General features: G+C 35.4%; 1 protein-coding gene across 4 annotated transcripts in view; it reads left to right on the top strand.

Annotated features, from left to right (window-relative positions):
* LOC149562101 (SMR domain-containing protein At5g58720-like) overlaps positions 1-15456 on the top strand; it is a 263926-nt gene that overhangs the window by 346 nt on the left and 248124 nt on the right. For 2 of the 4 annotated variants that reach the window (XM_089825643.1, XM_089825641.1), the window contains exons 2-3: positions 145-614; positions 7872-7897. In XM_089825643.1, the coding sequence (XP_089681769.1) occupies positions 167-614; positions 7872-7897 (474 nt within the window). In that variant the 5' untranslated portion in view covers positions 145-166. Of the gene's footprint in view, positions 1-133; positions 615-7871; positions 7898-15456 lie in introns of all 4 variants that reach the window. The other 2 variants (XM_089825642.1, XM_089825644.1) reach the window with 1 other exon arrangement.

Below are 15456 nucleotides of genomic sequence, written 5' to 3'. Positions count from 1 at the left end.
CGGGATTGGTTTTTAGTCAGTTTTTTGTACTTATTTTGATGTTAATTAGGAATTCCGATGAATGACAATACATACACTAAAGCTGTTTCTTACAATTTAATGGACTGTGAAAACCTCATTTACATCATTTTAGTGTTGTTGCAGGGGCATAAGCATAAATATAGGCATGGAAGAAGAGAGAGAAATGAAAGCCTTGGAGTGGTTACTGGATGCATTTCCCTCAATGTCTCTGGAGCAAATTGCATCTGCCTATTCTGCCTCCAACTGTGATCTGTACAATTCTGCTCATATACTTGCAGGCGCAACCTCTCCTTCATCCTCTTCAATCAAGGATGGCGACAATGCTGACCATGGTCATGCCGTTGTCAAGGACAGAGACCAAAGCAATTACAACATCAACAAAAACACGAAGAAGAAGAACAAGAAGATTTCAGTGTGTACAGGCACTGTATCGAGTGTTGTTGGAAATGGGTATTTGAGGACAGTCCCCATCAAAACGCAAGGAAAGAAGCCTCAGCAAGACCAGCGGCAAGAGATGCACCTGGAAGAGTTCCTTTATGCAATGATGGGAGATGGCTGGCAACTTGATAGGGATGTCGTCAGAACTGTGCTAAGTAATACTAATTTCCTTTTCTTTCGTGTTCCATGTTCAATCTATCTATCATTTTCAACGTATGGAAGGATTTTACATCAAAGATTTACTTATTTCTCATAGAAGCTATGTTAAATACTGGACTAAAACATGGTACCAATATTGACTGCTCAATGAAAGGAAATATAATGAATGTAAATGAAGAGACCGGACTTTTCTGATTGTTTCTCAAGTAAGAAAATAATAAAAGTTTGTTGACATACATCAAAGTTAAAGATGCATACAGATGTTTTATGCAGGCTGGGATTTAAATTCACAGTTCCTCAACCATTTTGAGCTAAAATTGAAAGATGCGTACATGATTATATCCATTCTTATTCATCTATGCCATTACTTCCCCATTCTGTGGTCAACGGTCAAATGAAAATGCCATTACTTCCCCACTCTGTGGTCAACGGTCAAATGAAAATAAACAACTGTTGCTTTTCAGTCAATTTAGAGTGCCCCACCATAATGAAATGAAAATAATAGAAAACTATGAACCCTAACTAATTTTCAAAAAAAAAATTTATAGATTTTTTGGAAGAAGTAAATTGTCAAGCCAAAATTCTGTACTCTACTCAAAATGAAATTACAAATTCTTGCTACATCCAACAATCTCATTGGACTTTCAGGTGACCTGTTTTATAAGTTGCATTGTTCTTCTTTCTTTCGATATTTCCTTTTTTTGACAATCTAAATTACCCTCATCAGAATTCCAAAAGTCCGTCAATGGTCCATATACTTTCTCAAACTCATTATTATAACTTTTTCTGAATTGAGCTAATTGAGGTTAAAAGAATTAAGGAGCCAGAGGAAAAAAACAAAAAAAGCTTCCAGCCATTACAAGATTATATGTGTAGAAGCAAATATCTTTCCTGGGAAATACCTCAGCAATCCAAAAGTTGAAGATGTTTGCAATATATGAGGAAAATCAGGAAAATGTGAGGCTGAGGGTCCTGGTTAGGAAATCCAGGAAACAACCTAGTCCTAAATGTTTTCTTTTCCTAGAAATTTCAATCCAAGTGTGAAACAATTGCAATCTTTTACCAAAAAATTGAGATTTATTGCATTTTATTGGTAGTAAACGAGGTGAAAATTTGGTCAAATGTTAGTAGAAATGCCTTAACGTGATAAATTAAATTTCTTGTAAGTTTTTTGTTAATTTATTTTAGAGGTGGAGATAAAATACTTATTAGGAGAAATTGTTATAAATTAAGGATATATGCTTCTTTCTATGATGATGCATTAATATGAACCATGTGTATACAACTCTTTTGTGAATGATGGAAGATGTGGATTTTGATCTTTAGATGTAGGGTCATTGTTCACCTTGAACATTGGGACATATATGCAGCTGTCTCTTTGGTATTCTTGAAAGATTTGTAGGGACAATCCCCCTTTATCACTTTTCACATTGCATGGTTGCTTAATAAGCAATGGCCATGCCTTCTATGCCAAGCTTTCCACTTAGATTGTAGTGTAAGAAAGCACAAATGTCTCCTCAGCTGACTTTATATGGTAGCATAAGAAGGCATAGCCATTCCTTTTTGCTAAGTTTCCACATGTAAGAAGAGATAATCACCTACTACTTCACTCCCCCCTTACCTTCAAAAAGAGCAATCTTGAGTTTTGTGTAAAGAATTTTGAACCAAGTAAAAGGAGGGCCAGTCATCCCTTGTCTGGCTGGATTTACTTTCAACATGTTATGCCATCTTTAAAATTTGAGAAAAAGGATTCTCAACCTTTACTTTTCAATCAACATGAGAAAGATTGATTGCGCCTCTCTGTTCCTCTCAATGGCAAATTTTAGTGTTCCAAATGAAACTTGGTTTGCAAAGGACGATGTTCTAGTTGTAAGAAGAAAGGTTGCCCATTCTTTAATTTCCATGGGCCAAAATAAAGACACATTAGGTGCATGAAAAAAGGTTTTAACATGCAAGTTTTGGATGGCCAAGGACACTTTTACTGTTTTACATCAGATATATAGAAACAAGTCAAGAATCAATGTTGCTGTATATGCAAACAAACTGCCACCTTGACATGGATCTCACTAGCCTTATTTTAATTGCTGTATTTTTTTTCTAAAACATGGATTGCTGCCCCTTGCTGATAATCAGCTGACATTCTTTAGTAATAAGTTCACTTGTACTTTTCTGTCTATGCATTCATGATTGCTGTCATACACTAATATACATCAACCTCTTTTCATAGACAATAATAATTCTTTGTTTATCTATTAATACCACTGTCAACAATACATAGTCGGCCAAGAATTAAGTATGATTAGAGTAATCATTATGTTTAGTAGTCATCACTTAATGAATATTGTTCGCTGCTTGTGAACCAATTCACCATTCTTGATAAAATCAATGATATTTGTTCTTCTTTAAGAGGATGCAAGTGCTGCCATTCTTCTTTGTCATTGTTTCTGTGTCTGGTTCTATGCCTTAGTGGGCTTTGACCTTTATAAATCGATGGCGCAATTACTGTTACAACTTCACTAAGGAGAAGAGCTAGGTGTCACTAGTGCAAATATCTAAAGAAAGTACAAAAAATTACAATTGACTGATCAAAAATACAAAAAAATTACAATTGACCGATCAAACACTGTTGGCTTTAATTCGGCGAGAATGAATAGAAAGACAACTGTGAATCAATCTGAACTTTCCTAGAAGCATGACACCATACAATTACAGGTTGAATTCCTGAGAGTGACTTACAGTTGCAACTTCACTGTACATTTTGTCCAAGAGGTAGGTGTCACTAGTGCAAATATCTGAAGAAAGTACAAAAAATTACAATTGACTGATCAAACACTGTTGGCTTTAATTCGGTGAGAATGAATAGAAACACAACTGTGAATCAAACTGAACCTCCCTAGAAGCATGACACGATACAATTACACACGTTGAATTCCTGAGAGTGACTTACAGTTGCAACTTCACTGTACATTTTGTCCAACCTGTATTGTCTTTGACAAAACCTGATAAAATGCAACTATTTATGCACAAATTAGTAGATGGACAAGCTATGGTGACTTGGTGCTGAAAACATGTCTTGTCACTATCAATGTATATTGACAAGGACATTTTGGCAAGTGATTTGACATTTGAGGATGGGATATTATCATATTTGTGATTAAGACTAAACAGCACATACATTTTAACATTATTGAGCTGGACAAGTTGACATGACAACAATTTGACACATGATGATGCATGCCAATTTGATGGTCGCAAAATGTTTATTAACTGGTAAGCTAAAAAAAGAGGCTAACAACATGTCAGTTGCAATTCTTTAAAATTCTCCAAGGTTTTGTCAAGAAGTCCCTTTGTGCATATGTAATGATCAACTGCGTTCTATGAAATAATATTTCATTGTGATAAGTTTTCAGCTAATGTTTCATTTTGCAGTATGTGCATATCAGTGTACACACAACAAATACCATGGTAGAGCTTGTAGTGCGTGCTAGGGTGGGCTTTTCTGCACTAGGTGCCCTTATGCATCGGACTTGGTATTGCAGTGTTGAACTCATCAGCCCCAACTGTTTTCTCCAAGTCCTTTGGGTTGAGTAAGATTGTCCTAATTACTGGTTCACATTGCACCACTTACCTTATAGCCCAAATATCTATACCTCCAAGACGATAGAACACATCTAAAATGCTATAAATCTTGTTTTTAATATCCTTTCTTGTGTACATACATGTCTTAGGGGTAATTAATTGCTCGTACTGTCGTACATGATTAATCTATGCAAAGTCATATAATTCTAAGCTTGATCTTTTAAGTTCCAATGCAAAAGAAAAGAATATCAAGGCATTGGTTGTTGAAAAAAGTAGTGTTATGTCTGATGATTAGTAAGACTAATGTTATAATTTTTTAATTAAGTGCTAAATTGTCCCATGCTAGCATTTATGAAAATATAAATATTTCACTTACACTTGTAAAATTGATTTAAAAAGGTGAAATATATATTTTAGTTACATTTGGAGCTCAGGTAAAAGGAGTGGGAAGTTTTCAGTAAGGGGCAGATTGGAAATTTTGAATTGTTTAACAATATTGCAGAATTGCAAACTGGTTCAGCTTCTGGAGAAGGCAGACTGTTCTAAGTGACATTATCTTCAGAGCAGGAAGATACTCATGATAATTCAGTGTTTGTCAATTTGCTTGTGGGAATTATAAAATTGGTATTGAATCTCTGAATTAATAATTGAAGGAATTGGGGAACATAAGTGAATGAGTTGTTACCATGAAATTCCAAGAGAGTTGGTGCTATTGTGTTCAAGATTTCCTTCAGGCTTTGGTGGGTGAGTTATAACGGCTGGAAAATTCTGAGTTGATACGATGCGTGTTCTAATTTTGGTAACTGGGTTGCAACTGGATTTGCAATAAGATTCAAGGAGGAAGACTGTTACTGTAAGACTGTAAGTTCATATTGTTTGAACAGTGCTGTGCAAATATCGTATGGTGAGAGTATTGCATGGAGGAATGCAAAATATAATGCTTGGTGTTCATGTTCAATACATAGTAATATCAGGTTCAAGCTTTCTTTTAAAACACCATTGTGGCTGGGCAGTGGAAGCATCATTGTTAATGGCAAATATCTGAAGAAGTGGTGCTGTTAAGTGCTGTGTATTTAAGTCCAATTCTGGAGACCTTGGGTGCAACATAGAGATTGGTTTATCATGACCTTTGGAAATGGGAGATATTCATGATAGAATTGATCGAAGGTTTTTGTTGTGTGTAGAATCTTTGGACATTTGAGCCAGGTCATGGGCAAGAGTTCTTGGAGTGTTCATTATCTAAGTAGCCATGAGAACAGCAACATCATTCTGAGACCTAGCATGAGTTTGTGATGAAAGGACACACCACCCTACCAACTCATAACCAAGAGTGCAACAATATGGAGACCAAGAGAAATTAAAAAAATGCTTCACAAGCAATTTTATTATAATTGAAAATCCTTACAACACCCACAAGATGATATCATAAATATGACTTCTTCAAAAAGAAGTTTACAAATTCTTCAACATAAGAGAAATCCTAAATAAGAGTCTTCACACCAAGAGCTTGACCAAGAACTTCTATTTGAAGAGACCTTTAGAGCTTTCACACCTTGAAGTCTTCACACCTTCTAGCTTCTACTTCTCAAGCTTCTCCTTCTCGAGCTTGATTAGAAATGCTCATATGCCTTGCTTAAATAGGCACTTACCACCCAATACATGACTTATCCACAACCTTCTAGAATTCCACCTACACAATATCCACAACCTTCTACAACTTCCATAACCTTCTACAATATCCACAACTGTCTACAATATCCATAACTTTCTAGAATTCTACCCACACACCTTGATAAATGGAATGACAACCATTTTTATTTTTTTATTATGCCACCTATGCACCTTGAAAATAGAAATTTCTCTTTTCCCTTTTATTTATTTCCTCTAATTTTCGTCACTTTCTCTTTCCTCCACAATTTATTTATTTTTTAATTTTCTTTTCATTTAAAATTTTTTTTTTTTTTTACATTCAACATACCTCCCCTTTATTTTGGATGCAAGATGCTCCTGCATCAGTTTGTGACGGTTTGTTGCCTTGTCAATTGCAGATGCAGGCTGACTGAAATTCATATTGAGAGTGTTGTGGCATGTTGATTTCCTGATAGATGTGTGATGTTGGGGAGTGATGTGTAAAGAATGACAAATACTGGGAGTTGAGAATATCATTTAAGGTACACAGGAATTGGAAACTCTTCTCAGTTGAAACAGTCAGTATTATTTGCTGAAGAATCTCTGGATCAAATTGAGCACACTACAAAGGACAGTTTTGGCCTTTTAATCTTTCTCTACATTCTTTAAAAAAAAAAGACAGATGTGGTTGCATATACTGTGTAGCAGCAAATGTTTTCTCAGTAAGGTGAATGTGATAAACTAAACATCATGGAATGACAGAATTTTTAGTTATGCTGGACTGTTAATTTGTCACTAGTGTTGATTGATCATTTTGTGCAAGAATTTATTCAAATTCTGAGCATCAGTTAGACAGATCTCCTATGCCAATTTATAGTCAATATATCTGAGACTGAGACAATGGAGTTATAAGAGGGATTTTTGTTTAAAAAAAGTCATTGAAAGAGGTGTTATCTTACACTATTTTAAGACAACATTGGTCTGCTGGACCTATTTAAATGTGTACATAAGTTAACAATGTAACATCCCATTTAATTTGGTTGTAGAAGTTACATTGGAGTTGCCCTACTTTCTATTCCCATCCCCACATCTAACCATATCATGCAATTCGTCATACATGAAGGTGACTTTGTTGTGGATTGTCACAATACTGCAACCCTTTTCTTTCTCCATGTTCATTTAAACAAAACACACCTCTAGTAATGTATCACTAACATTTAAAGACACAGTTTAAGTATTTTTATATATTGCAGGTGGCGGAAAAACATTAGTTAATACAAAGTGTATCTTCTTATCATGAAGAACATTTATCTGTTTTGTATCCGATGCTTAGACGGTACATGGGATTATCAGTGCTGCAAGGGTACGAAGTTGTAAGTGAACCTTTTTAGCTATTTCATAGTTTGCAAACTCTGCGAGTACTCTTGAAGTTGCCAAGTACTCTCAATTTTTCGTGCTGGGTGAGTACTCATAAGTTTAATTCTCATGTTTTATAGATGTAATAAAATGTAGGTAAAAATGTCGACACTGGTAAAGTATTGGTTAAGATGCATTTGTCACATGTTAGTGCTATTAAACTATGCATTTTCTTTATTGAGGTGTTAATTCCTGATAAAATACATTTTGCAGTTGAATTTTACAAAAAAAATATGTTTATTAAGATATCTTAATTTTTAGTACTTTCTCTGTTACCGAGTTGAAACTTTTGGGCTTGGCAAGTCCTCTCCGAGTCTGAGTCTGTGAACTATGAGCTATTTGAATGAATGTTCCCCTTGGCATCTCTATTAAAGTTTTCTTTGCCATGCTAGATTTTATGAGTTATCTGCTTCTCATCACTCTTGTATATATTTTGTTGTAGATTTATGAAATTACAAATGAATAAGAGGTTAAGCTTAGGTATATTAATAGGCACATGATTGCTGATTGGATGATATATCTAATCCTGTGGAATGCCTTACTTTATATTTTGCATAAGGTCATCTATATAATATCATTTTGAATGTAAGCAAAAGGAGTAAATAACAATTGTTTTTTCTATTTGGCAGGTCAGTGTGGATATGATGTTGAGAAGGTACTTTAATCAAATGATTTATACGACTGACCCATAGAATTTCATTCCCCGTGTATTGTATTGGTCATGTCTAATGTCACCAAAGAGTTTGCCTTATGGATAAAATGATTGTATGTGTTGTTTTGAAAATATTTCTTTATTTCTTTCTTGTTGAACAATGTAAGATGCACACATCTAAATTTAAAAAGATAATATATCTCTAAGTCAAGTATATTTTCTGTTACATAACTAACATTCAATGCTTCCACTTATTTTCCGGATTGTTTTCTAGCGGAAAGATGGGTCATTTATGCAGAAAAGGACCCACTGTATAATGCAAGTGGGTGTCCTTAAAATGAAGGACAAATAACATAGCAGCTGAGAATATCTGAAATTTAATGCTCCTACTTATATGCTGGATTGTGTTCTAGTGAAGAAATAGGTCATTTATGCAGAAAGACCAAGACTAAAAGGCAAATGAGCATCCTTAAAATGAAGGACAAATAATGTAGCAGCACAGAATATCTAACATCAAATATTCATATGCTGAATTGTGTTATATTGGAAAGATGATCATTTATTCAGAAAAAGTCCCAGACTAAAATGCAACTGGTTGTGCTTGAAGGAAGGAAAAATAATATATCACTAGAGAGAATATATAAGAAAAAGATAAAGTGTTTGGTGAAGAAATAACTCATTGCCATTACATCTAAGATTCTAAAGTGTTCTTCAACAACTAACTACCTCTTAACTATCAAATAAATCTAAATTGTGAATCAACTTTTAGCTACTGGCTTCTAGCTGCCAACCAAATCAATATTTTTTATGACAAAATAGTCTAATACTTTATCTTGCATTGCACAACATAGAACTTAACTATAAAACACAAATAAAATTATAATGGTGAACATGCTTCACTTAATGCCATAGAACACAATAGACACCAATTACAAAATTATGAATAGGTACCAAATCTACGTGCTGCAAAAAAGTAGAGAATGATATTTTACCTTTAAGTTTTCTTGGAGGAATCCATACTTATTTCTTTATGGTCTTCGTACTGTTACTAGTCATGGTAACACCCAGGTTATTCTGTTATTATGACTGATGGTTACCCAAATGTCATGGTAAAAACATGATTAAAAAACAATGTTGGTTCAGATAAAAAGTCAGAATTTAAAAAAGAAAAATTATAAAAATCCCTAAATAAATACAACTAATCAGAATCGTGAAAAATGTTTATTGTTTTATTTACCTAGGTAGTTTTCTGGTAGCTGACCAAGTTTGGAATAATTGAGTTGTCATAGCATCATGTAATAACCCCCCTAGGACATTTGCTCCCAGATTTTCCAAATACTTTACAATAATCTACACAAACATTTTTTATACAAATTGATTACTTTTCATCTAATAGATTATACCGAAAATCATATAAATAATCATATTAAACTGAAATAGACATTTGTAATTCAATATTAAATAAATACGAAGTACCTTTATTGCTGCAGGTTTATCTTCAAATAAAGATCTTTCAAATTTGCCCAGCTGTGAAGTTTGTGGCGAATCAATGTAAAAATATTAATTGGGTTTCCATCCAATCCACCAAAAAATCCTGAGGCTTCTATCCTTAGGTTTTCAAAACTGAAAACCAAAGCTTCTCGGAATTCTCCGAGTGAAAACAATAACCGAGTATAAAGCAAACATAACCAAGTACATCCAAAATACGCCGCACAATGTACTTTAATAGCACATCTCCTCGTCTCTTCATTTTCCCTCTGCATGTCTCTTGGAATTCCTTTCCTTTGTCTCTTTTTTTATCTCCCTCTTACAAATTAAAATTACTTTATTAATTTTTGCTAGGCTCCATCAATGATGTGATTTGACAACTTCAAAACTTACAATTTGATAGACTTCTAATATCGCCAAAAAAAGGACATTATAGTCCTCCCTCCTAGAGATTGCTTTTCCTTAAACACTCATGGATTTTGTTAAAGCCTGTAGCTTTGGTTGACAATAACTATGATAAGCACAATTGAAACCGATGATCATATATATATTTTCTGAGATCATTTGAGGCATGATCGGAACTTATTCTGATTCCTTTGATATTTAGATCACTATCGATCTATACTTTATATTGGACTGTAGATCTTAGTGTTTGTTAATACATTGTTAGACTTGTGTTAAGTCTGTAACTAATTGGGAATTTAGTTAACACCGAACAGGTGCGAGGATGAATGTTCATGTCTCCATTCGGAGACATGACCATTCACCCGCACACCTTTTCACATGATATGTATACTTGATCCACTCGAATAAACAAGGCATTGAAATCAATTAATGCAAGCACATCAAAGGATCGAAGGACATTTCAAGTTCCAGGTTATTATATTATCTTTGTACTAACCTCTATAGATTCTGGAGCAAATTTATCCTTTATTGTAAAGTGCCTTGACAATTTTTGAAGTTTTATCCCTGTTTTTCTGCCTTAGGAATTTTGTCAAACACTTCCCTTGCAGCCTCAGTTTGCTGATGTTTGTTGTTTTGCTATGATTTTTGAATGCCAATGATATTGATGAATACAAATGATTGCAAAATAAATAATTGGAAATCAAAGTGATATGTAACTTCTTTTTATTATTTTTCAAATGCAAGTACATGAAATTCTGATGTAAAATGTACACCTACAACCAAGAGGTATTTTCACAAACACTTGGTATGCATCCTATGACTATGCAATGAGATGTTTTTACAAACATTTGGCATACAAACTAAACAGCTGAATTAAGTTGATTTCCTTTCAATACTTCAATGTTCACAATGACTGAATACTTTGGTAACAAAAAGACATATATTACTTGTCAAATGTATCCATCTACAATTGCCAAATGTAAATACCAAAAGAACTGGGAATAAGTAGCTGAGATGACATGCTTTTTGGCTTTGCTTTTTTCGGATTTGTTTTTTCGGAGTGCTTTTTCGGATCTGCTTTTTTCAGACTGCTTTTTCGGCTTTGCTTTTTCGGATTGCTTTTTTGGACAGCTTTTTCGACTTTGCTTTTTGGATCCGCTGTGAAAACTGAAACCTTTCTCCTTGCCAACTGATGTCAAAAATTAGATGTACGGGCTGAACAAAAATCACTGAATATTATCTCCCAATTAATCACAAATGAATTGGCTAAATACCAATTCCTCCACTCCCAACTAAGGTTGATATCTCACAACTGAAATTGGCACCTTAGAGTCTTCAAACCCTCAGGCAAGTATGCAAGCACTAAGGCTCTTAGCACAATAGATGAATATGCAACTCAAGATGTCCCAAATGCCCCCCCAAAGGCTCCTTATAAAGAATTCATAAGTAACTTCAAGAAACTTCTAAAATAATCTATTACTTTATTCTTTTAAGTGACTTTTTGATATTTTATTACTTTAGTCACTTTAATATTAAATTAATTAAATATAAGGTTACTTTTTAATATTTTATTTTTAATAGCCTTATAAGTAATTAATCTAATATATTTTTTCCTCTTTATTTCTTCCCTTTTTAGCCTCAGGGGAAAATTAAAGGCTAAAAAAAACAAGTAGCTGGTGCCTGTCAAAATGGGGACATTACAGTTCGCCCTTCCTGAAATTGCTTGTCCCCAACCAATGGCCGAACAACAAACCAATCGCTCCACCTGGATCCCAAATGTAGTCATGAACTATACTGCTGTCAGTCAACATAGGCTCCTGCAACAACCTCTAAAATATGATCAAGAGGAATCCATGAATGAATCATGAATCACTGTGCAACTAAACTCCAAATCCACTACTGCCACAGTCAGGAACCCACGAGGCACAAACTCTCGAAATATCAGACCCCAAGTAGAGTAGATCACCCAAACTGTCAACATAATAAACACCATCCACACGACCCATCGTGTTATGCGGAATGCAAACTCCAACTCTGCTACAATGGTGACCACTCCCACTTGAAACTGCACCAAATACAGAGAATCCACACATTGTACATCTACTGCAGTTAACAAAACTCTACAGATCACCGGCCACTGTCTCATAACCATAACACCCATGCACTGCTGATGGTGAATAGTCATTACACGGTAGATAGCAAAAACGAGAGCCCAGACCAAACCTGTCTGCCATCAACTCCTCAACACATGGATCAAAAGCAAACCGATGAACATATCCTTCAGTATAATCCCGGTAAAAAGAACCAATCCCAGTCAAAGACTCATCCTGCAGACGTGATACGACCAACTGTGACTGATCATCAGCTAAGTCAGAGGATGATATAGCCAAGGGCGCAGAATCAACAACAACATCACTAGTCTCTGTGCCCTCCAAGTCAAACATACCACAATGCTCAACTGCAACGCCCAACTCACTTGAACCTGCCTCCAGTGGAAACGGACCAAATATGCCAATACTAGTGTCATGGACAAATATATCCTCATCTCCATTGCCTCTATCAACCTCGACCATGGACATCCTCGGATCACTAGACACCACGGTCTGTGACTGTATAGAATCTGGTAAAGACTGAAATCGTTCTAACTCCATGGTCACCTCAGCTAAATGAAACTGTGACTCCTCGAAAGCCAACTGTGTACTCTCAAGAAACTCAGAAGTCACCTCGAGCTGCTGAGTAAGCTCACTCACGTCATCTTCCTTGACCAATAATGCGTCATATGCTGTACTGTCCCACTCCACAAGATAATCTCTGTCAGCTACCAACTGCATATAATTCTGTCTCAGAATCCGGATAGCCTCCCATAAAGAGTGGATCTCTGTCAAGGAAAGATAACTGCCTCCCTTCTCATCACTAGTAGGAGAACCCCATCCATAAATTGCTAACAACTGACGAGCATCATCGAAATGCTCGCAAGCGATAGAAATGTCTCGCTCGCCAACTCTCAGCTGACTAGACACATGATTGTGTTGACTGGTCGAACTCCTATACTCTACCCCTGGTACACTGTCCAAAGGAGTAACCTCAGAATAACTATCATCTGTAATACTGCCATCCAAATTTTGCAGACCAACTGCTGAACTCGTATCATCAAACGGAGCGACTGAAGCATCAACATCAAAAGCCTCCGTATCAAAAGTAACTGCTGAGGAGACTAAGTCCTCAAAACTGTCCACAACATTCCCGTGGGTGTCATCTATAATAATTAGATCTTGGGACTCTTCTGTAAACTCTGTCATATTTGAGAGATCATCAACCCATTCCAACAAGAATGGTCGACTGGATACATGAACAATGCCCAACACAGGTGTGTAAAAACTAATTCCAGCATCAAACAAGCTGCTGGCATGGATGAGAACTACACCTGGCAAACTACTAATCAAGTCCATGATGGTGCAACAGATAATACTACCAAAGAATGATAGATATCTCCGGTCAAAACGATCCCAAGTACTAAGATAAGGATCCCAACATCTAATCCATGAACAGAAACCAGCTGGCAATTCAAATAAACTTCTCACTTGAGTAATGTGAACAATACCAATTGAAACTTATAACACCTAAAATGCAATGCTAACATGAATGATAAACAAAAGAACCTGGTTGTAGATGACCGTAATAATTTTCACCAATCTTGCCTGTCGTAGGGAAGGTACGATCCTTAGGCCTATCAATCAGGCTCTTTAACCACCTACATGCCATAGGTGACAAATTCCTCTCTTTTGTCCAAACATACCATAAGTCTTCTGCCAAAAGTTTAGAAATTTCATCTTCCTCAAACAGGATTGTGAACATGATGGAGTGCATCGATGCCAATACCCTGCTGGGATGAAACTCGTCCATAATATTCCAAAATGTATTAAACATCCTGCGAATGTCACAAATACAACCTATTGCTAGCATAATATTTTCAAATCTACACCTTGCAAATAGTTCAAGTAATCTTGCCCTCTTTGTGAAATAAGGGTCCTGGATGTTGTCCAACTTTTCGAAGCTTTTTACCATGGCGTGAAGTACCTCTCTCATAATCTGATCATCACAAGAATTAAGGCCAACTATTATCCTCATGATTTCACTAATGCAAGAGAGAGTTGTAAGTCTTATTACCTCATCATGATGTCTCAATAATCGGAGCTTAACCAATGAACCAAATGCTGGAGATAAAGTTGTTTTCATAGCATCGGGTCTTGACTGATCAAACTTGCCTAAATAAGTTTCCAACTCCTCCAAAGTTCTTAGAAGGTCCTTTGTTCGCTGAAATGGACAATCTAATTTCTTCTTTACATTGTGCATTCTTTCTTCCAAATCCTTGTCTCCTGTTAAAGCCATACTGATAATTGAATTTAATCTGGAATAACCCAATTAGGCTGGCAGGAAACCACTCTGATACCACTGTAAAGTGCCTTGACAATTTTTGAAGTTTTATCCCTGTTTTTCTACCTTAGAAAATTTGTCAAACACTTCCCTTGCAGCCTCAGTTTGCTGATGTTTGTTGTTTTGCTATGATTTTTGAATGCTAATGATATTGATGAATACAAATGATTGCAAAATAACTAATTGGAAATCAAAGTGATATGCAACTTTTTATTATTATTTTCCAAATGCAAGTACATGAAATTCTGATGTAAAATGCACACCTACAGCTAAGAGGTATTTTCACAAACACTTGGTATGCATCCTATGACTATGCAATGAGACGTTTTTACAAACATTTGGCATACAAACTGAATAGCTGAATTAAGTTGATTTCCCTTCAATACTTCAATGTTCACAATGACTGAATACTTTGGTAACAAAAAGACATATATTACTTGTCAAATGTATCCATCTACAATTGCCAAATGTAAATACTAAAAGAACCTGGAATAAGTAGCTGAGATGACATGCTTTTTGGCTTTTCTTTTTTCGGATTTGCTTTTTCGGACTGCTTTTTTGGCTCTGCCTTTTCGCTTTGCTTTTTCAGACTACTTTTTCAGATCTGCTTTTTCAGATTGTTTTTTCGCCTCTGCTTTTTTGGATCCGCTGCGAAAACTAGAACCTTTCTCCTTGCCAACTGATGTCAAACATTAGATGCACGGGCTGAACACAAATCACTGAATATTATCTCCCAATCAATCAGAAATGAATTGGCTGAATACCAATTCCTCCACTCCCAACTAGGGTTGATATCTCACAACTGAAATTGGCACCTTAGAGTCTTCAAACCCTCAGGCAAGTATGCAAGCACTAAGGCTCTCAACACAATAGATGAATATGCAACTCAAGATGTCCCAAATGCCCCCCCAAAGGCTCCTTATAAAGAATTCATAAGTAACTTCAAGAAACTTCTAGAATAATCTATTACTTTATTCTTTTAAGTGACTTTTTGATATTTTATTACTTTAGTCACTTTAATATTAAATTAATTAAATATAAGGTTACTTTTTATTATTTTATTTTTAATAACCTTATAAGTAATTAATCTAATATATTTTTTCCCCTTTATTTCTTCCCTTTTAGCCTCCGGGGAAAATTAAAGGCTAAAAAAAACAAGTAGCTGGTGCCTGTCAAAATGGGAGCATTACATATTTATCAACAGTGTTCGTACTTGCATTAAAATTGTGCATCAA

Source organism: Cupressus sempervirens, chromosome 4, assembly GCF_028749045.1.
Source record: "Cupressus sempervirens isolate cs-2001-9-10 chromosome 4, ASM2874904v1, whole genome shotgun sequence".
Classification (NCBI taxonomy): Eukaryota; Viridiplantae; Streptophyta; class Pinopsida; order Cupressales; family Cupressaceae; genus Cupressus; species Cupressus sempervirens.
Note: the sequence above shows the minus strand (reverse complement) of the source record. Positions and strands in the feature narration are given on the sequence as shown.